The sequence below is a fragment of the Asterias amurensis genome, chromosome 9 (genome assembly GCF_032118995.1).
Source record: "Asterias amurensis chromosome 9, ASM3211899v1".
NCBI lineage: Eukaryota > Metazoa > Echinodermata > Asteroidea > Forcipulatida > Asteriidae > Asterias > Asterias amurensis.
Window position 1 is genome coordinate 2295863 of NC_092656.1, and position 23042 is coordinate 2318904.

General features: G+C 37.7%; 2 protein-coding genes across 4 annotated transcripts in view; one reads left to right on the top strand and one right to left on the bottom strand.

The window, feature by feature from the left end:
• The window catches only part of LOC139941675 (neuronal acetylcholine receptor subunit alpha-3-like), a 55299-nt gene extending 45088 nt beyond the window's left edge, over positions 1–10211 (top strand). For all 3 annotated transcript variants that reach the window (XM_071938274.1, XM_071938273.1, XM_071938272.1), the window contains exons 3-7: positions 1384–1523; positions 2750–2794; positions 3492–3601; positions 4047–5040; positions 5492–10211. In XM_071938274.1, coding sequence (XP_071794375.1) covers positions 1384–1523; positions 2750–2794; positions 3492–3601; positions 4047–5040; positions 5492–5644 — 1442 coding nt within the window. In that variant the 3' untranslated portion in view covers positions 5645–10211. The remainder of the gene's footprint in view (positions 1–1383; positions 1524–2749; positions 2795–3491; positions 3602–4046; positions 5041–5491) is intronic.
• Positions 10212–11270: 1059 nt separating this feature from the next.
• The window catches only part of LOC139942208 (neuronal acetylcholine receptor subunit alpha-7-like), a 33321-nt gene continuing 21549 nt past the window's right edge, over positions 11271–23042 (bottom strand). Inside the window, exons 5-10 of the mRNA XM_071938984.1 lie at positions 19911–20020; positions 17909–18165; positions 16585–16773; positions 15735–15821; positions 15112–15221; positions 11271–14576 (exon numbers count right to left, since the gene is read on the bottom strand). Coding sequence (XP_071795085.1) covers positions 14067–14576; positions 15112–15221; positions 15735–15821; positions 16585–16773; positions 17909–18165; positions 19911–20020 — 1263 coding nt within the window. The 3' untranslated portion in view covers positions 11271–14066. The remainder of the gene's footprint in view (positions 14577–15111; positions 15222–15734; positions 15822–16584; positions 16774–17908; positions 18166–19910; positions 20021–23042) is intronic.

Here is a 23042-nt window from a genome sequence, read left to right on the forward strand (position 1 = left end):
CTCTCTTGAAGCCGGGCCTGCATGGTGACTTAAACGCACTGGACACGTTTGGTAATAATTGTCAAAGACCAGTGTTCCTACTTGGTGTATCTCAACACATGCAGAAAATAACAAATCGGAAAATTTTGAATAATTGATAACCGAATTTGAAAGAGAATAATAAAAGAAAAAACACCCTTGTTGCACCAATTTGTGGGCTTTCAGATGCATAATAAAAGGGTTTCAGGGCTGAAGTAATTTAATATTGAGTGGGAAATTACTCTTTCTCAAAAACTATGTAACCTCAAAGGAGCCGTTTCTCACAATGTTTTATACTATCAACAGCTCTCCATTGCTCGGTACCAAGTAAGATGTTGTAATGCTAAAATTATTTTGAGTAATAATTACCAATAGTGTCCAGTGCCATAGAGACGGAAATCACCTTGGGGTCGAATGTCACGGGGCATGCGCTCTAAGCACCAATCATAATCGAAAGCAAAATTCACAAAGCAAACCACATTTATTTTCAAACACAAAGCATCCTCTGGACGGACACAAAGACGACATTTTGCAACCTTTTTTTGGACGAAAATATTTTCCAATCAGTAACAGCAATTCCTTTAGGTGCCGCTTGTCAATATCACCAACTGAAGGCCAGCAACAAAACTGACAAACGCCACAGCTATTTCCCCCATTTGAAAATGAACAGTTTACAGCCAAATCGGATTATGTTCTGTGAAGAGTAGAACATACAAACGAAAAGCACGAGTTTGCTTATACCTGTTTTGCTTTTCAATTTCAGTTTCAAGGAAATGTTGAAACTCTGCCCAGTTTCCCAAGGAACTCTGTTACTTGGCATGTTCATTCATTTATTATGTTGCAATAATCAGCGGAACTCTGTTACTTGGCATGCTAATATTTTTATGCTGATGCAATAATCAGCGTGTCAACTTCGAAGTGAGCAAGAGATTGTGGTGATATCTTTACACATTTTTTGCCACCTACTCTCTCAATGTAAAAGGGTGAAGAAAAAAACCGTTTTGTTCGCCACCACTCTTGCAAAGAGCCATATGGCAGACAACTCTTTAGCGTGAAAGACGGGTACTTTCTTCTCGATTGAGAGTGAGGTCCGTTCCAATACCACTCAGAAAGAGTGACACAAATTGACTTTCACTCTCAAAAGAATGAAACTGACACCACTCGGAAAGGGAGTTCAATTTTCACTCTTTTTTACATAAAGAGAGTAGAGTAATGAAGAAATGTTTTTTAAAAAATGCCGATGGAATTTTTTTTTTCACGTGTCTTGGGTCAAATTGTGTTTAAAAAAAGTACCAGATGTCATATTTAACTCATTTATTTGTATGTTAATTTATTTTATTGATTTGCTTTTTTTTCTTCTTATAGGAGGTCTTGCATCAGAGGCCGAGGAGAGGCTTTTCAATGATCTTTTCAATGGTTATAACCGCCTTATCCGTCCAGTGGAAAACAACACAGAGAGATTATCGGTCGAGTTTGGCCTTACAATGTCACAGCTTATTGATGTGGTGAGTTTTAATTCCTAATTACAGATCGTAACAGCAAATCCAGTTTTGTCATGCATTTTTTTAACATCTGTATTGAACTTTATAACATTTTTTTAATAAATTTCCCTTTCTTTCTTTAACCACATTGTGAACCTTGTATTTCTATGTCTTCGTGATACCCTTTCCAAGATTTTATACATTTGTATAGTTGTCCTTTTTTAATCACAATTTAATTTCTTTGTCGTTGTGATACTTTGTCCACAGTTTTATACATTTTTTAATGTCCCTTGTTTAACCACAAAGTGAATTTTGTATATTTTTGTCATCGTGATCCCCCTCCAGAATGTTATTAATTTATTTTTTATAAATGTTCCTTCTTTATACCAGATTGTGAATCCTGTATTTCTTTTTCATCTCGATATTTTTTTCCAGGATTTTAAACATTGTTATGAATGTTCCTTCTTTTATAACATTGTCTATCTTGTATTTCTTTGTTATTGTGATACTTTTTCCAGAGTTGTGTACATTTTTATAAATGTCTGTATTGAGCATTATTGAGACTACTGTATTTCTTTGTTATTGTGATACTTTTCCAGAGTTGTGTACATTTTTATAATGTTACTTTAACCACATTAAGAATTTTGAATTTCTTTGTCTTCGTGATATTTTTTCCAGGATTGTATACATTTTTATAAATGTATGTACTGAACTACATCATGTATCTTGTATTTCTTTGTCATCGTGGTAATCTTTTATTTTTATAACCAGTTAAAACTTTGTCCAAATGTATCAACATTTATATCTTGTTGTGTTTTTCTCCGTAATAACTTATACTCTTCTTACTAGTTTGCAATTGAGTAATGTTGGGTTAATTTCTTATATCTAGCAGTTCCGTTGTGGGAGGAGATTCTGCCCCCCCCCCCGAGTTTATACCCCCCCCCCCCCCCAAAAAAAAAGGCGAAATGTGTACAGACTTATTCTGATAGCGCCCTCTTTTGAACTATTTTCCTCCAGCCCATGTTAGTTTCTGTGTAAAGGAATAATGTGTAGGCCTACTTTTTATTATAAATTGTTTACTTATTTATTTTATACTTAGACACTAACGCCTTATCAGTATTACAGCTGCCATCCCTTATGGCCCTGGCCTTTGTACAAACAATAACAAGTAAAATAATTTTTGATATTGATATATTTTTCTGACCTAAATTATCTCAAGTTAATTCAATTGTTGTACCATTTTCTTGCAGGATGAGAAAAATCAAATCATGACAACGAACGTTTGGTTAAAACAGGTAAGTATTTTTCAATTTTATTTGAATTTTGTACTAGTAACTTGTTTTCCGGACCCAGAGAGAATCCATTTCACTCCAGCAAAAAGATGACACAAACTAAAAACATATCTTGTATGTATCAATCTGAAGTGGTGTGGTCTAATTTTCAGATTCAAAGCTAGGTTTATGGTTTTTTAATGAAGATAACGTAATGGGTAAAAATTTGATGCTGGGTGTAAAAATTGACACCACGGGTGTGTCACCTATCGAAAAAGGGAATCAAAAATAAATCATACGGTGTTAGAATAAGACAACTGTAAATGTTTTCGGAGGAAGTAATGTTATTTTAAACCTTATGGTATAAATTTCGATTCTTTATTGGTATCTACGTGTCAATTTTAACACCGAACTTTTGCAGTGTAGTGTCTAATATTGAAGACACTGTAAAGGGTGTGTCTTAAGTAAACGAATCTTTGAATTATTTTAGGGGGTGAGTATTAATGTTAAAGAAGAGGCAGAAACAACTGTCATCTAACAAAAACAAAGCAAACGAATTAGCAATATCTTTCTTAGGGTTGCAAAAAAGAGCAGATTTAAGTTTATGTTTACTTTCATAAATCATTTAGCTGAAAATGTCATAGTTTATTGCATTTTTTCTGGTTTGTTATCATTTAATATTAATTGGTTTTTATTCCTTGTGATTTCCTTTCATTTCTAGCAATGGGTCGATTACAAATTAAGTTGGAATCCTGATAAATATGACGGCATCAAGATTCTTAGAGTTCCTGCTTCGATGATCTGGCTTCCCGATATTGTTCTTTACAATAAGTAAGTATTGAAGTAACACATTTAAAGACACTGCACACTATTGTTAATTGTCAAAGACCAGTCTTCTCACTTGGTGTATCTCAACATATTCATAAATTAACAAACTTGTGAAAATTTGAGCTAAATTTGTCATCGAAGTTGCAAGAGAATGATGAAAGAAAAAACACCCTTGTGGACGAATTTGACTGCTTTCAGATAGGAATAAAAGACAATAAAAAAAGCAATAAGTCTTTTTTATTTTAGTGAGAACTTTCTCAAAATCTATGCTACTTCAGAGGGAGCCGTTTCTCACAATGGTTTATACTATCAACAGCTCTCCAATGCTCGTTACCAAGTCAGTTTTTAAGTTAATATTTGTTTTGAGTAATTACCAAACGTGTACCTTCCCTTTAATTAAATGACCATTCAATCTTGAACTCAATTTGATTGTATGTTTCCTCAACAGTGCGGATGGCAAATACGAGGTGACTTTAATGACGAAAGCACTGGTCTACGACAGTGGCATCATCTACTGGCTACCTCCAGCCATCTACAAGAGCTCATGTAAAATAGATGTCCAGTATTTCCCTTTCGACCAGCAGGAATGTATCATGAAGTTTGGTTCCTGGACTTACGATGGTTTACTCATAGACTTGATGCCTCTCGGTGGGCCTGACGTAGATCTTGAAGACTACTGGCAGAGTGGTGAATGGTATATCATCGGTACCCCTGGTACCAAACACACAGTCAAATACCCATGCTGTGATGAGATCTACACTGATATCACATTCAATATGATCATCAGGAGAAAGCCATTGTTCTACACGGTCAACCTCATTCTTCCTTGCGTCCTCATCTCATTTCTTACAGTGCTGGTATTCTACTTGCCGTCTGACTCTGGTGAGAAAATCACCCTTTGTATCTCGGTGCTCCTAGCTCTGACTGTGTTCCTCTTGCTGATTGCCGAGATCATTCCCCCTACCTCTCTACTCATACCTCTCATCGGTAGATACCTGCTCTTCACAATGGTACTCGTGACACTCTCGATTGTAATCACAGTCATCGTGCTGAATATCCACTACCGAGCACCGAGTACGCATATCATGCAGCCGTGGGTGCGACGAGTCTTTCTGGAAATCCTGCCGCCATTGCTCTACATGAAACGTCCTCAGCAGTACATCACCAAAGTACAAAAGGGCAACCAGAGAGATCCCAATTATTTCGAGTTGAAGGAGGTAATCCACAAGGACGGGGACTCAACGAGGAGTAACGGCAGGGACATTTATGATAATCACCACTCTGGATTCAAACTCAGGACTCTGTCTGACGAGGTAGCTGGAAGCGATGGAGAATCATCCAAGTCGTCTGGTGGTAATCGTTTTTCGAAGGAGTTTAAACAAGCAGTGGACGGCGTACGGTTCATCGCGACGCACCTCAAAACCGAAGAGGATTACAATAGGGTATGTCAAATAACTTATCCTATCACAACCATGTCAGCCTCCACAAGATTTCAGGGACTACTCATTTATTATGTACATCAATATATATAAATGTTTGCTGTAAATTAATGAGGCGATTTTTTGACAAAAACTTTTTGGTATGAACGGGTTTGTGTTGTAAACCTAGGGCCATTTCATTGAGCTGCCTGAAGCAAAAAATATTTCTCAACTGTTTTCTGCTTAGCAAATACAAATGCAGGATACCAGTAAAATGTGTACATGTTACATGGAATTTGGGCTGATAAACTTCATCTGGTAAGTATAATGTTGCTATGCTTAAGTAGCTTTATGAAATCGGGCCCAGGTTAAGAAAATCGGCAAAGAAGATGAATATTAACAGTGACCTTGTTAAACGGATGAGTGAAATGTTTTCATAATCAACCTTTTGTTTCATTCTCTCTTGATTACGCAGATGACAGAAGATTGGAAATACGTAGCCACAGTGATTGATCGGATCTTCCTTTGGGTGTTCCTCATCTGTGTGATCTGTGGTACCAGCGGAATCATCCTATCAGCTCCTCTTATATTCTTGCCAGTAAAAGAACAAGACGACAGTGTAGGTTAAGCCAGTGATTTAATAACTAAACGTTGGATGGGGCAGTTTAAACTGGATTTTGAAAACCGTTTACGTTTGTTAAACGTTTAAAATGTCACCTCCAAACGACGACGGTTTGATTCGCGGTGAAGAGGGGGGTTGGTCTCGTGCGTGCCAATATTGAAGACACTGCCAGGGTGAGCCGGCGATATTACTTCGCAGTTGGTGACATTGGGTTGACTTAGGGTTGACTTGTCATCACTCGGGTTACCGGAGAGTGGTTATTGGACGCATACAGTGGTTGGACAATGCATCATCATGGTGAATGGTTACTGTGCGTCAACCATACAGCCAGTAATCTCCAGTGCAGTAAACCTCGCAATGGATGGACATACCTGTATCTGGTGTCGATGACGAATTGCCAGCAGAGGAGCCGCATTAAATTGTGTATATAAAATTACAATTGACTTGGTGCTTATACCACACAGTTGTTAAAGTTTTGCAGGGGACAACAAGTTAACAACTTATTTTTCTTCCAACGGTTATTTCAACCGTCAACGAGTTCGTATTATAAACGAAAACAAACAAAAACGTGTTGTTGGAATAATAATTACTAGCGTTTAGTAAGCGAGTAGTTTCAGTTCTTGTGAGGTATAACAATAGAATGTAATACACACGATGACGTCATCTGAGCATGCAGGGCGCCCTCCCTCGGCCAGAGGTCAAAATGAAATTGCTTATTGGATGATTCTGTGTGCCGCGCGTACATTGTCGTTTTACCTCTAAAGATGGCGGGTTGATGACGTCATTGCATAAGGTCCATTAGTAGAATCTCAGCGCGGGACAAAGAGTCACATTTTGTGCAACGAGTTTCACATGATATACAAAGCTCGTTGTTTCATTGGCCGTTTCTTTGGAAAGCAGTTTTGATTTGTTTTGTGAAAATGAGAAGCTTCATTCGAATCTGCATGGGGAACTGAAGTTCTGTCCACGAAGATAGGTATATTTCTAAGAGTAAGAGAACTTTTAAGCTCAATGCCTCAACTCATTCAACGAAGTTGAGTTGCGTTCTTCTGCCTTGTTTTGTTTCAAAATGTTCTGATATGTACATTGTCTCAAAAGCAAACTAGTGCTTCGCTGATACCGTACACACATAGCAAGATACCAATAAAGCCCTGGTGTGTCATCGCAAGAAGTTTCAAGCCAATTAATAAATAAATTGGCGTTGGTGATAACACATTACATTTACAGCTCCAATTGTGTTCGATGCGGTTAAATTAAGCCACAGATCGCTCACACTTTTGAAACGAAAAATGCAACATGTCGGACTTATCACGTGAAATACTCGAATGGGTGGTACACAACTAAGATCACAATGGAACAAATATCACAAGCCCAATTTAATGCTTTCTACCGAGGATAAAATAATCTAAACAGAGGGCAACATGTATCATAAAAAGGTTTTACATAAGGTAATGCCTGCTTGTATAGTCCAGTATCATTACCATTTTAACATTCTTGTACATTGCCCTATATAAACCAACTACTGTAATTACATGGTTTTTTAATGTATAAAAATAAAATTTGCAATATGAGTGAATATTTACGTGGCAGGACCCACTATAAATTTTTGTAGCATTAAACAAAATTAAAAGTGTGTTATTATTGCGGGGACAGTGTGGCATCCAGTTGTAAACACAAGTTTGGCCATTTGGTATTTTATTTACCTTTATTATAGCTTTAAAATAAATTATCCTTGAAGCGCTGGATATTGCGCATGACTTTTTAAACGTATAATTACTTCAGATATTATAATACTCCATCCGCGTTTGAGGAGCTTTTTTTCTAGGGGATGGTGCAACATTGGTCACCATTTGAAAGTCTAACTTACCTGATTTTTGTTGTGTTTTGGCACTTTAACTCGAATGATGATTACACCCACAGGTTACGTATATATTAGAAATTGGTTTCTTGACAACAATTTCCGCATTAGCAGCTTTAGGAAACAGGTAATGGTTAGGTAAACGGTGTACTCAATAAATAATTTGGGCGAGGTTTTTGCAGGTTGGCGTTTCGGGTTCAAAGTAGGGGATTTTAAATTGACGTCCGTTTACGGTACCACTAATATAATACCATTCCTTCGTCTTTTGAAAGCATTTTGTCAAAAACTGCAAAGGCGTTCGTAAGCTACGGACCTGTTGCGTACTTTTCACTGAACTGATGTGTTCGAGAAGGTTACCAGGGTCCAATTTCATAGAGCTGCTAAGCACAACAGTTTTCTTAGCATGAAATTTCTTTCTTGATAGAAACAGGGTTACCAACCAAGTTTCTAATTGTTGCATATTGCTTGTTACTAGTATTCAGCTGTTGTTTGCTTATCCTGAAAATCACCTGGAAATTTGGTTGGTAATCCTGTGTTTATCAAGGAAGAAATTTCATGCTTAGCAAATTTGTGTGCTTAGCAGCTCTATGAAATTGGGCCCAGTTCGTACCAGTCACAGTTACTGCTTTACGGCATGATCGCATTTCAATGAGCTGTCAACGTCCACTAATTAAACATCAAACAAGTCCCGCCTTATGGCTGAAAATTATATCCATCAAAATAATGTGATGCATATTATTGTTGAAATTGACTCCATGATTCTGCAGTGCTATACTGTATGTGGAAACTTAAGCTTAAAGGCACTGGAAACCTTTGGTAAATGTCAAAGACCAGTATTCTCACCTGGTGTATCCCAACATACATGCATAAAATAACAAATTTGTGAACATTTGTTGCACAAATGTGTGTTACCTGTATCTCAAAAACTACTTCTTATATTAACAGCTCTCTCCATTGCTTGTTACCAAGTAAGTTGTTATGCTAACAATTACTTGAGTAATAACCAATAGTATCCAGTGCCTTTTAGTTATTGGAAAGCAGAATTGACTTACGGTGTAACAATTGGTTAGTGTCATACAACACGAATTCGCAATCATTATAGGAATAGTCGAAAGTACTTCCTTTTTAACTGTTTCCTAATAATAGGCTCCTGCAAGTTGTCTTTTCATTAATGGTGAAGGGGGTGAACATTAATCACTCCCACGTAACGCTGACGTGTACAATGTTTCTTTTCCTTCATTTGACTCGTAGGTTTGTCCGCGAGTGAATCATTTCACACACAAAATAACTCATTAGCAATTTTGAATCTCCCCATGTTGTCATTTTCCTAAAAACGTGTGCATACTCGCCAGGTGGCCGATTATTTTAATAATAATAATAATAATAATGGACTGTAATCTAACTTTAGGAATTACTGCAAAATGTTCATGCAACACCAGCTTCGCCCCGTGTCGTTTCTTGGACGCAATATTATGAAGGGCAATTAGCATGTCTTTCTGGTTGGATTATTGTCATTCTGTATAATGTTAGTCATGTAAATATGAAGCAGGTTCTTCAATCGAAGAAAAAATGTGGGAATTCTAATTTCATTTTTTTTATAATCATGTTTATAATGGGTTTGTGGGTAGAATAAATTAGATTTGTATAGCGCGGTTTGATGGTTCGGAATGCAATTTAAAGCGACCGCTTCGATGTAACTTTTTTGTTTTCTCTTTTTTTATTGTAAACTTATAAGGCATGTTGTCTGTCAGTGTGTTTTTACTTTAATTGTGAAACACGATATTATATGCACGGAAAGCAATCTTTTACAACCATTGAATAATTTAACAAATCAAGACCAGTCATAAAGTCAAGTGAATACTTTTAGATTCTACTCATTTTCATGATTTCTCAACATGTCAAGTGTTTGATGTTGCCCTTGCGAGTTTCGGTATTTGTTGTCCGAACACTCGTTGATGCTAGCGTCGATTTAAACATCCAGTGGTTCCAGAAATGTAGAGAAATTATTCAATAGAAAAAGCGAGAAAATCCCATGATTTGTACGTTGGTGTGAACAAGAACGCAACATAATCGGTAGAACCGATACCCTTGTTTCGTACCCCCTAAAAGGTACAATGCAATTACCCAAATTATACACCGTTTATTCAACAATCAAATGTATTAATTGCAATTAGTAATGTTGCATCTTTTTACCCGTCCTCATGTTCATGTCGGCCATTTTGTTTCTTTAGTATTCTCACTTGGTGTATGTTAAGATTGTTACTCCAGAGGGAGCCGTTTCTCACAATTTGTACTGTCAACAGCTCTCATTTTAGTGTTACCAAGTAAGTTTTTATGCTAATATATAATTTTAGTAAACACCAAAGGTGTCCAGTGACCTTAAAGGCAACGGCGAAGACAAATCTGACATGAACTTGACAACTATAATACCTTTATTGTGCCCGTTGGTCGATATAGAAACATGGAACTCGTTGGGTACACCACGACAGAACTTGATATATTGTCTCTAAATGGTTGGTTGCTTTAAACGTACACTAACCGCTAACAAACCCTTTATGTAAAAATACAGTCTTCATGTTTTAGTCATTTTAGCAGTGTTATCTTGCGTATGTTATTTAACTTTCTCCCAAAAAGCATTTATACAGTGGAATATTTGCAAGTTTAATAATTACATGGTTTATGAAAATAAAACCTAAGCCTGTTTGACTATTTTAATCCTCGTTTCCACGATTTATTGTTTATGTTGTTGAGTTTTCTGCTGTGATTGATTAGTTGATTGATTGGTTGCATTTATTTGGATAAAAATACAGCCAGAACATGCCAAAAATACATACACACAAACAGGAGAAAAGACAATGAAAAAGGGTAAACCAAAATAGAATACAAGATAGAAATACCTCACAACATTGATGATGGTGTTGTTGTTTTCTTGGACCGAGTAAATGTGTGTGTGTGAACCTGAATACCCACCATTTCCCGTGGTTTTTCTACAAAGTATTTTGTTAAATAGCCGTTTAGATAGTTCCCGTCTGCTAGCAGTTAAAGCAATCATTTTGTAAAGAATCACCACCCATATTATGGGAAAGGGATAAGTGCAAAACATTTAAAGAGTATACAATTGAATTACATTTTTGGCCTACTTTGTAACATCTTTTTGTACAACGAATTACACTGAGAATGAAACTGATGCATGACGAATGAGGGCGCGCTTTTTACTTGCCAGAAGACACGTATTTTGTATTATGAAAACGTAAACATGTAATGCGTTGCTTGGTAAGTTCTTATGCCTTAACATTTTGAGAAAGAATGATTCAAACTAGATGCGTCGGTTGTTGATGATGCACAATGATAAACAGTTTCATATCATGAAATCAATGGTATATTATAACCATTATACTAGTGGCATCATGGCAGCATTTTGTCATTGAAAACTTTACACTCTTCATGTAAACTCATGCGTATTGATTGACAAACATAATCACTCAAAGATGGTTATCATCAGTGCTTTTCTCGAATGTCACATTAAACATTCAGAAAATTTGGTTTCTTTAATCAAACTTTAAAAATTGCAGTGTGAATAGTGACTGTAACCAATTCTTAGAAGACATCATCATAGTTTCGCATCGACTGCACCAGCATGTTGTCATCTTTGTTGTTGTTGTCGTTGCTGCTGCTGCTGCTGCTATTGCTGATGTTGCTGTAGGTGATTCTTGTTGCTGTCTTTTTATTATGTTATTGTTTTAGCAAAATTCATTGCAAATGAAACACATTCAGACAATAAATTGTTTTCTGATAAAACAGCAAATCATTGTATTTTTGGTTTTCACTACGGCCATGTAGTTAAAACATCTTTAAACAACACCACAGTCTCACAACAGTTGATTTGTGTATAGTCAATTTAGGAAAATGTTTACGAAAAGTCTACATTGGAAAGCACACATTATAACTTCATTATGGTATGTTAATTACCACGTGAAAACTCGGCGTTGCCGTTGAAGTATAACACCGCTATGAATCACCTGACAATTGCAATTACCTTTTTATGGGAAACTACGTAAATATATTTGGAATTAAAATATCCCCATTTTTGCAATTTGTTTTTTACAAAGAACAAAAAACATAATAACCTGAACAAATCAAAACTGTGCCTGCAGTTTTCATCAATAATTATACCCTAGATAGCACAAACAATATCGAACAGAACATTTATATACATGTATACTTTGTTTTTAAACAAGTTATCAAACGGTTAAGTATTTTGTTATATATACATAAATATTTAAATCACAGCTTTTCTTCAATTGCCAATCTAAACTTCTTGCGATGAGCTCATCCAATATGCACTGACATGAGATGTTATTATGTGACGAGGTTTGTCAGTCATAACGGGTTTGCGATTGGTTTAGCAGACGTGGCACACTCTGGTTCGGTCACATTGGTCCTTTATGTTCCGTGCTATACAAGAAAACTCAGCAAACTCCTACAAGAGGACATAAACACCAAGCTGGCAACAGCCTCTCTCTCTCTCTCAGCTCATGCAAAAATTTGTGAATTTTGTGATTATGAAATGAAAAATCAACAAGTTCTGATTCTGTACCTAGACGACAGAATTTCGTCTAGTCGTTTTGACATTAGAGGTTAGCTTGGTAGGATTCGAACCCACAACCTCGTGATTGCAAGTCCAGTAGTCTAACCATACGGTGACAACATCGGTGTTCATCAACAGGTCTTTCTTTACCACTGTTCTGTAACATTAAACATTTATATCGACTTATACACAGATACGTTTTAGATTACTTAAATAGTTGCTTTTAAAACATTTAAAATGTTGAACAAAACTTAAGGGAAGACGTTGTTCTAAATAGAACATACATACTACATGTGCAGGCTTACCGAAAAAAGGTAAGCCACAAACATAGGGAAATTTACCATCCTATATGCATAAAGACAATTTTTATGGTTTTATCATAGATTATGTGTAATAAACTTTCCGTTGATATTACTTAGTGTCTGCGTTTCCCTGATCATGCACCACCGACATTCATTCCTGAAAACTGTGTACCCTCTTTTGTTTAAAGGGAATCGTTCTTTGGGGGATTAAGACACTTGGCAGTATTGTTAATGGCTCGGGATGATTCACTTTGTGCAAGAGCACATTGAGTATGTGCTTTAGATTGGATCTCTGCATGTTTAGACTATTACATGTGTTACATTGGCAATTGCCAAAGACCAGTTTCCACACTTGATGTGATGTGTGACCAAAACATGAAACAACAAACCCTTGCAACCCTTTCAATCGGTCATTTGAGTCATGAGAAAAAAAGTAGGGACAAATGTTTTCACTGTTTTCAAACATTAAGTTTTGGACTTGCAAGATCAAAACCAATGGGAGACTTTGGAACGCGAGGTGGCAGCAGACTTACGAGGTAAATTGTCATTGTTCACGTAGTTCTGAGCATGCGCACATTACTGAGACCATTTGATTTTACCTGTTAAGTCTGCTGCCACCAAGCGTCCCGAAAGTCCCCCATTGTTTTCCTCATTTTCTCAAAAACTATTGCATTTTAAGCAAAAATATTTCAGCGGGAGTTTCCCACCGAGGCAATCTTTATACCGTGTAAGATGTGTGCAAATCTTGAAACATTTACATTTTTACCTTTACCAATATTATGCATAACTTTGAAGGTAATAATTATCAAACTTTTCACAACCAATTTTACTTTTTAAAAATACAATAAAAAGTTTACTTAATATCAGTCACAGCAAAGAAAAACTTCCCACGTGGTTATCAATTGTTATAGTCTTAGCTCCTTAAATTCTCAAAACTTAATGACAGGAATTCAACATAATATATTATATAGTATCGAAACATTCGTATGTAACTGTAATTCATTTCTAACACTCATGTCAAACATTTTATCCCTTTTTAAGGTGAGCAGTCATTTACAAAACTTGCAGGGAAAATGTCTTGAAAAGTCACATCACTCTTTTTAAACCCCTGTTACTTTTGTCTTTATGATGTAAATCAACACTACTCAGATCCATGCATTGAACACTTCATTAAATATGTTGTCCGTTGTCGATTATCAATTATCAATTATCAATCTTCCAATCATTTACTTTCACCCATCGCCACTGATATCACGCAAATTGCCATTTACAAACACAAATTAAGTGGCCAGTAAACATATTTTATTACGCAATCATTCAATAAAAATGCATTCCTGAAATCGAAAATTCGTTTTTTTAAGTTGCTCACAAACAGGAATCAGTAGCACCTTTACAGAAAGAGATACATTATGATATCATTAACATTCGATACTACAAATAGAGTGTAATGTGTAGTCATTGTACAAACATTATCTGTTCACATTCAAAAAACCTCTTTTCATTTTAGCACGCACAGCATGGTGTTATGTAATTTATTCACGAAGCTCTATCCAACTAAATGGAATATCACAGCTATACCTTCACCGGGTCATGCACTTTGACAAGACATACATGTACGTCTTGCATTGAAAGACAAATCCTCTTTTAACATTGTTACGAAAGACCCATTTTCTCCCCCTTTCATTTACCAAAGTTCGGGGCAGTACCAAATAAAACAAAGGTGACAACGAGTGTAGCTACGCTAAAGACTACCAGGCAGAGACGGTCCACCACCATCGCAGCAAACTTCCAATCAGACACAACCTCGTTCTCTGATTCCTTCTTCCGGTATCTATTCGTAAGGAACCTCAGCTCTTCCAAGATGGCGCCTCTATTGCTGCATCTGCAGTCCTTGTGGTCCTGGGACAGCATGGGCTCCCTTTCTCCATCCCCGGCGTAGTTGGCGTATTTCACCCCGATGACTTCAGTGGAGTTAAGGTACCCTTGGCTGTTACCCGTCCGGAGACCATTCCTAGTCGCTTGGTGGCTTAGGCCAGAGCCGCGATTGCGCAGTGGAGACCGCTCCATGAGTTCAATGTCCTTTTGGGGTTTACCGGTCACGTGTTGAGGCAAACAAGGTGCGCACATTTTACGACCTGGACGGCTCATGCGCAGCAACCATGGTAGATATTCCAGCAGAATGCACCTTAGCTGGAAGGGTTCATAAAAAAGCTGGTTAAAGCATCATCTTCATCATCGAATGAGTTGACAGAGCGCCCTCAAGAGTAAACGAAACATTAACCATGTGAACATAATGTCCACTCTTACACTGGACTCCGGCACCCTTAAAAAAAAGTATTTTAAAGAGCCAATTATTTCATTGGCAACGTCACCTAGGACCAATCAAAACACAGATATTGAAAGCTTACGTCAGTGTACGTGTTTCCAATTGAAATGTGTTTCCTATTGTATCCAATGAAATCATTGATTTTGAAAAGCAAGTACCTGCATGTCTTTATTCTTGCGGATAAAGACAGGGCCCAGTCGATGTTCAATGTTACACATGATACAAATACAAACTGCAGTTACAACTCACAATTTAGGAGAGTAAAACCATTGAGCTATCCTTTTTATATATAGCTCTATGGTAAAACATGGTTACGAATCAACCTCGACTTCTGATCTCTTTCTAAGCAAATCGGTAGTTTGATCCCCAGAGAACGAGAAAAAAAGTGAGTAAACTTACCCATCCATGCATGACGTGCGTGTCTGGATTGCGGAAGTGCAAGTTCAAGCTGACGACAGTGCAAACTACGGAGAGCGCCACTAATACCAGCACACACGTGAAGTATTTAGCTAAATTATGTGAAAAAAGACAAATGGTGATTCCCTTATCAGCTACAGACATGGTAGTATAAAACCAAGACAGTTCTCTCAGAACAAATTCTTCCTGGAAAGTAGATACACACGTGGTGTTACCGCAAACCAAATAATATGAAACATACACAGACATGTTGCAACTTAATCGGACTTTCTGTATCATCCCCCCCCCCAAAAAAAAAAAAAAGAAAAAAAAAATCGCGACTTAATGGTTCATCCTTCATTTTATTTAACCATAAGAGCCTTTTATGTACACTTCTGTAAATCTAAAAAAGAAAATGTAAATATGTTCTTTATGGTATCGTAATATTTTATGCAAGTTCCTAGTTTTCGAAATGATCATTCATTATTGGCTATGTTTTGAGTTCTTGCTCCGAGACAGCTTTGAAATTAATCATTTGATCAACACAGGGTCATTTTAAATGTTGATGGTCCAAAGTAAACAGGGAAGGGGGACTAACTGAAAAATGAATAAGTAAATGGACATACCGATAAGTGGAATCACGAAAGACGTTTCTGGCATAGATGCAGCTACAATCATCATAAACACCGTCAAAGACAATAGAATCGTTACGCCTGTAAACAGCAATAACAAGGTTCACGGATAGCAGTTTATTTGGTATTAGTGACAATATTTGGTACTAGTATTGACGTCATCACTCGAAACCCCACTTACAGTCAAAGAAAGTATTGAGGTTTAGAACGATAGTAAAAGTAAGTACAGTAGGTTGGCTCAATGGTTTCTTTCCCTGCCTTTCACCTCTGTGGACCCCGGTTCAAATCCCATCTCAGCTGACAGGAGACTTGAATGAGGATTGGTTGTTAGTCCCTTCAGGGACTACACAAACCAATCCACCTGACTGCGTGGGTTTCCCCAATATAGGGGTTTTTCTCCCTCGTCTAAAACTAAAATTTCATCTTCTCTACAAGAAATTGTTGTGATGTTTCCGTTGGGATGCTTTACCGACCAAATAACTCAGATGCAGAAAAGGCTTGTCTCTGTCACGAATGTTGGCGAGTCTCCACAGCGGTGCAGCCAAACCTGTGTTGTCCTTTCACCTTTCTTAATCTTTCAAGATTACCCAAAGTGTTTTGAGACTGGGGATGCTTTCAGTTTTAGGTCATGCATATACCATGTTGCACTTTGAAACACTAGGTGGCAGCATACAGTTCAAGTAATGTTGCAACTGTTCACGAAGTTATAAAGAGCACGCGCCAATCCCTGAGACAAAATAATGGATCTTCCTGAACGTGTGGCGCCACCTAGCGTCACAGAAAGTCTCTCATTAAAAACTACGGTGTCCCGAAGGTATTAACTCTCCATCCTTATAAAACTTACCGAAAGACAATTTTTCTCCACTTTCTGGAGGGAGGCTGAAGCTTAAGACGGTCAGCATGGAGATGAGTACACACGGGATGAGAACATTGACGAAGTAATAGAGAGAACGTCTCCTGATATGAAGGTGAAAGGTCACCGTGGGATAAAAAGTACCTTCGAAAGGGTCCACCCGCCTCGTGGCCCACATTCCTTCAAAAAAAGAAAACAGTAGAATTGAGAAACTTATTAGTTAACAAATTGCGATGTGTGGTATTTTTTGTATATTGTGCCATTTGTGTATCTGCCTGCCGTTATTAAAGTTTATCATTAAAGTTTTCTTGTGTCTTATTATGTCTTATGTTTGAAAATGACGACATGGGTGCGGAAACAGCCTAAAACTGATCGAACTGTTGAATTGCTATAGTACTGGGTGGTGATTTACAGAACCACCACAGCTCACGAACATTGTGTTGCCGTGTTACCGTAAACCCCAAAGTTTCACATCCCAATCAGCTTTAATATTAGACAAAACGAAAGTGCTCAGAAAATAAGTCTCCCGCTGGTTTATAAAAATGTATAATGTATGGTGGCCCTGAAGGGACATCAAACATATAATCACGTAAATATATATATGTTCAATGTCCCTTCAGGGCCACCATAGTAATGCTTGTTACTTGTATTTTGAATAAAGGTGTGCACTGACAAACATGTATGTTAATAAGTGTAATCAAAACGGAGTAAATGGGGATTCACACTACCCGCACTCTTCGTGAACAGGCACGAAGTCCTTCACTGTGATGTTAAGTTGTCTGCCTCCAGTAAAGGCAGTGGACACTATTGGTAATTACTCAAAATAATTATTAGCATTAAACCTTACTTGGTAACGAGTAATGGGGAGAGGTTGATAGTATAAAACATTGTGAGAAACGGCTCCCTCCGAAGTTTTTCGAGAAAGAAGTAATTTTCCACTAAAAAATCTGAATTTGATTTCGAGACCTCAGAATTAGATTTTGAGGTCCCGAAATCAAGCGTCTGAAGCACACAACTTTGTGCGTGACAATGTTGTTTTTTCTTCCATTATTTAATCTCGCAACTTGGACGACCCATTGAGCTCAAACGTTCACAGGTTTGTTATTTTATGCATATGTTGAGACACAACAAGTGAGAACCCTGGTCTTTGCCAATAACCAAGTGTTCAATGTCTTTAACATGAATAACCTTTATGAAAGAATGGTTTACCTTAAGATTCGTACGTGGAATAACATCACTTAGGGAAGTTTAGCTGCACCGTGTCATTCTTGACTTCTGTTAAATATCAAAATAAAAACCCTGAAACTCCTCTCACCTAGCATTTCCCATTCGCCATTTTCTGACATACTCGAAGTGTATTCATTATTCTCGCTCTTCACAATCAGGTCCATTGCATTCCCGTCATACGTCCATGAGCTCAGCTTCAGAGTACATGTCTGCTCATCAAACGGGAAGTATTCCACGTCTATACGGCACGTGGTCCTTAAGATGCCTGGTGGTATCCAGAGGCAGCTACCCGTGGATTCTATCACGACGTTAGTGTGGTAGGTGGCGTCAAAGCCATCGTCGGCACTGGGGTTCGGTTACCAAAAAAACAAAGGAGTCAAGTTAGAAACCAAATATTGTGTAGTTTATTTGTATGTAACTTTGCAATAGGCCTACAGCAAATCTCTCTAAAATAAGAAATGCATTTGGAGCCATCGTCATTACTGGGGTTCGGTTACCCAAAACAAAGACGTCAAATTAGAAAAGGAATGAATGTGTCACACAAAAAGCATTACAGCAAAGGACCACGTTTGGCCAACGGAACAGGAGTCAAATTTGAAAAGGAATCAATGTGTCACACAAAAAGCATCACAGTAAAGGACCAACGTTTGGCCAACTGAACATTTTCATTTGACGAACACAGCCTACTTTTGTTTGGCCAGTGTAAAAGTTGGCCCTAGTGTAAACATCAGCTCGACAATGAGCCAAAGTCTGGCAAATGTATCTATAATATTTGAATGTAATTTACGCAAGTGATGTCTGACATCTCACAGCAAATCTGTCTTAAATAAGAAATATAACTCCAATGAATTTGTAACCATCGTCAGCACTGGAGTTCGATTACCCAAAACAGAGGAGTCAAATTAGAAAGGATTTATTTGAATGTATTTTACGCCAGTGATGTCTGACATCTTACAGCAAACTCCCTAAAATAAGAAATATAACTCAAATGGATTTTCAATATAAACAGGCTACAAGCAAAGATCCCATCTCATAATCACTGACGCCCACAAATTGAAAAACGGTGTATTAAAGTCTAATGCATACTTTACGCCTTGGGGAACCCAAAGATGATTATTTGATAAAATTCCCCAATTTTGCTGCCGAAATGAAGTCACTCCCCTTATACATCAAGATGCAACTATACTTATCACCATCGTGAGTCTAAGGTACGGTCTAAAAACGCTCGGGCTTGCGTGAGCACGCCTTCGTACTTGTAAACTTCCGTGGCCAGGAGGCCAGGGATGGAAACTACAATCCAGGTAACCGAAATCCCTTCATGAAGTGGATGTCTTTTCTTGCCCTCGAGGCTCGGCGACTCACCTGGAGTGAGACTGGAAACTGCTGCTTCTTTATTGTTCAAGTGGATTGTTTGTCCTTAAGGTTTACGTATCGGTGGGTTTGATATTACTTCTGTATATTGTGCTCGGGTTTGATTTATAGGCCGCAGTGGTGGTGTCTTTGAGTCGTTCAAAGACCGGGAAATGTATTCGTTCAAGGACGAGCCAAGTTTCGTTCCGTTCAGTATGTGATGACGCCATAACATTAAATCAACGGCTAATACTCTAAGAAAAATCTTACCAGAAAAACCATTATCGTTTTATTATGCAGGATCGTGGCACACTCGAACATGAAATATCTTGAGGAACCGTGATCTTTAATAAATTTATTTCACGTATATCAAATCATTTCCTATACAAAGACATGAATTGCCCTTACTTCTTTACCATCTCTGCTAATTTGTAAATGTCAACACCAAACACCCTGTTTTTGTTTCAACTAAAACTTATGTCAAGTTTTTTTCTGAACCTTCTCAGCAGGATTTCGATAAAAGTAAAAGTAATTCAAACTTGCACTTGACAGTGACGTTATTATGACGTCACCAGATGTCGAATTACAATTTGTTTCTAGTTCCCCTCGGATCAACTTCAAACATACACCACCATAATACCTTGATGGGATATCATTCATATTACTATTACGTCACCATGATGTCACCTTAAAGGTGCAGTTTTACAAGAATCGTGATCGAGCTGAATGAGTCTGTGTACCTGTTGTAGAGAAGAACATCCGGTGTCCATATTTTAGAGGGTGGGAGACGAATGTTCTTGATACCTCCGTAGTCAGATTCGTTCCAGGCAAGAGTAGTGTCATTCCATTCCTGGGAAAAAAAATCAACGGTCGGAGTTTCACACAATCAGTATAATGATGGACGCAATGAAGTTATTTTCGTAAAACAGAGATGTCGTTTAATTATTACACATAGTGATCATCATCACCATCATTCTAATCGTTGTCAGTGTCCATCTCGTCCAATTCGACTCACTGTCCCATCTCGTCCGATTTGACAATGAGTTTGGCGCCTCTTACAATCAGCTATACGCGCCCGGTAACTCAAAACCAACGGCTGTCCGGCACCTAAATGTAGCCCGAGCCCTAAATGTAGCCTGACCTAAATGTAGCCCCATACATTTAGGTGGCGCAAAGACGGCTTATGACCGAGCATTAGCGCTACTGTGCGATAGGATGAAGTGGTGTTTCGCATGGGCATAAGGGAAGGTCTTTTACTGAATGAAACAATACAGCAATAACAGTTTTTCTTTGTTCAGTTTGGCCCTCACAGAGGAACGCTTTACAAAGGGAGCAATATGATAACAATAGCAGGATTACCACAAACCAGATCCGTAAAATTGTAGGCCTATATACAAGTACGAATCTCATACAGTCAGATAATGATTATGTTGTCATTCGAGAATGAATCTGCTAGGGGTCGAAACGCTTGAATGCCATTCTTGTTTTCTTTTCTTGTTTGCATTTAGGTCCCGTTGGTTGGTAACTATAGTTTGCAACGGCTAGCTCTCTTTCCTCAAACAAGACTCGAGTGCAAGTATTAGTAGCGAAAAACTTCAAGTTCGACTTAAAGGGACACACCGGCCGAATTGGGCTATTTGGGCTACAAAAAAAACTAAGAAATGTATTCAACGGGTTTCCAGGGATGAAGAAGAACAGTCCTTGGAATTATAAAGCGTGCAGCAAGAATACTGCATCAATGCAGATTTATTTTTGTTGTTAAGTATAAGTTGTGTTGGCATTATGAAAACATAACTCGGTCCAGAAGTTTTGATCAGTACAAAAAAAATAAATATTTAGATAACACATCCTGTTACACACCATTTTGTCTGGATCCCAGTGTACAATATTGATTACGAATACTTATTATTCTCACACCAACAAAAGTTCCAGACTATTTGCCACTCTGTCTTCTGCTTGTTTATGCTGTGCCAAAATTGACAGCTAGTGGTTTGGACTGGTTAACTTGAAGTGCCTCTCAGAATGACCTTCCAGTTTCCTGTCACTTCATCAGCGAACCACGTGTGAAATAACTACCCAGAAATTTGTCAAAGAAAAAGAGAGTTCCCTTTTTGGTTGGCCCACTGCTCATTCAAGACAATCATTAAAGGGATTGAATCCGTTTTGTAATTGGAACCACTTTCTGTTTCAAGCCTTTATTGTTGTAGATAATGATTAAAAAAATAACTTATTTTAGAAGGTGGGTAGCGTTTTTGAGATATTGCCGAATCTCTGGAGCGGTTATGTCCAAAACATAAAGAATAATCTGCAATATGGGATACACGATCTGAAAAGCGTCACATCAGTAACGCTTCTCAGATTCAAATTTTATATAGAAAAAAAGTGATCTGTTTCCTTTAACCGCGGCACTTCGAAGTGAAAAGTTTTTTCAAAATGCAATATACTATCCATCGCTGCCGTACTTTTACCAAGTAAGTTTTTATTGGCATTAACTTTCAGAATCCTTACCAAACGGATACAGACCCTTTAAAGCCATTGGACCCTTTCGGTACAGGAAAAAAAAAAAAGTTCACAGATTTACAAATAATTTACAGGGTTTACAGAAGGTAATGGTGAAAGACTTCTCTTGAAATATTAGTCCATGAAATGCTTTACTTTTTGAGAAAACGGTAAAACAATATAAATTCTCGTTAACGAGATATACGGAGTTGTTATAAACACATGTCATGACACGGCGAAACGCGCGAAAACAGGAGTGGGTTTTCCCGTTATTTTCTCCCGACTCCGATGTCCGATTGAGCCTAAATTTCCACAGGATTGTTATTTTATATATAAGTTGTGATACACGGAGTGTGGGACTTGGACAATACTGTTTACCGAAAGTGTATAATGGCTTTAATTTACTTTTTGAAAATTGTTAAAGTTATACGACTCAGGTTATCGCGAAAGTTCATCGCGTCTCTGTAAAATTGTTTACATCCACAACATGCTTCACATCCGTAGAAGAAGGAGCAGAGAAGAAAAAAAAACCTTCACATCGCAACACAGCCATAAGACATGGCATTGACCTTGGCCGACACGTTAATATTATGGATGTATGCTGAGACTATTTTGATCGTTTTGCCAGAAGGCGAAGTATTAAGCCCTGAAATTGGAGTAGTAAGTGTATAATACATTCGTAACATAATTTATTAGCGAGTATTGTGAGCTGCAAAACCTCAACAATGATTGGGATACTCTATAAGTAAGTAAGGTTTACGGTGACACCATGCACGGAAACTCGTATGTGGTGGCTCCGAGAAGAGCTGGTTTCTGCTCAAGAGATTAAAAGATTTTAAACCGGCATGGGTTGTGGCACAGTTATTGGAAGAGATAAACGGAAATCTGCCTCTCACAGTTTTCAACGTCTTGATTCATTAGTTCTGCCACCATTTTCTTGATCATACCTTTATTTAAAGTTTCTTGGAAATACAGGCCAAAAAAATCAAAAGCTTTATTTTAGTTGGCTGTCCGTCAACGACAATTTTTCATCAAAGATATCTACCCAAAGCTTCTGAGATCTCTCGTGCGTGGTATGACAAATGAGTTGAGATGGTTCAACTTGAAATATAAGACGAATGATTATCTCAATCCATCGTTGACTGGAATGCTAGAGTTTATTGGAAAATACTTCCCCAGTTTCCGCAAACTTAAGGACCTCTTTCTCTGTGTCTTGAGTTCCTTGAAGTTCATGGATGCAGCAATTACATATTTAGAAAATTGGCACAAAATAAAGTATGTCGCGTTCCGCGCAACCTTGCATAACATCTGCTTTGTATAAAAGGCGGGAGTGTGATCTAAAGTGTGCCGTGCTGTCTGGTTTATCAGCTGAC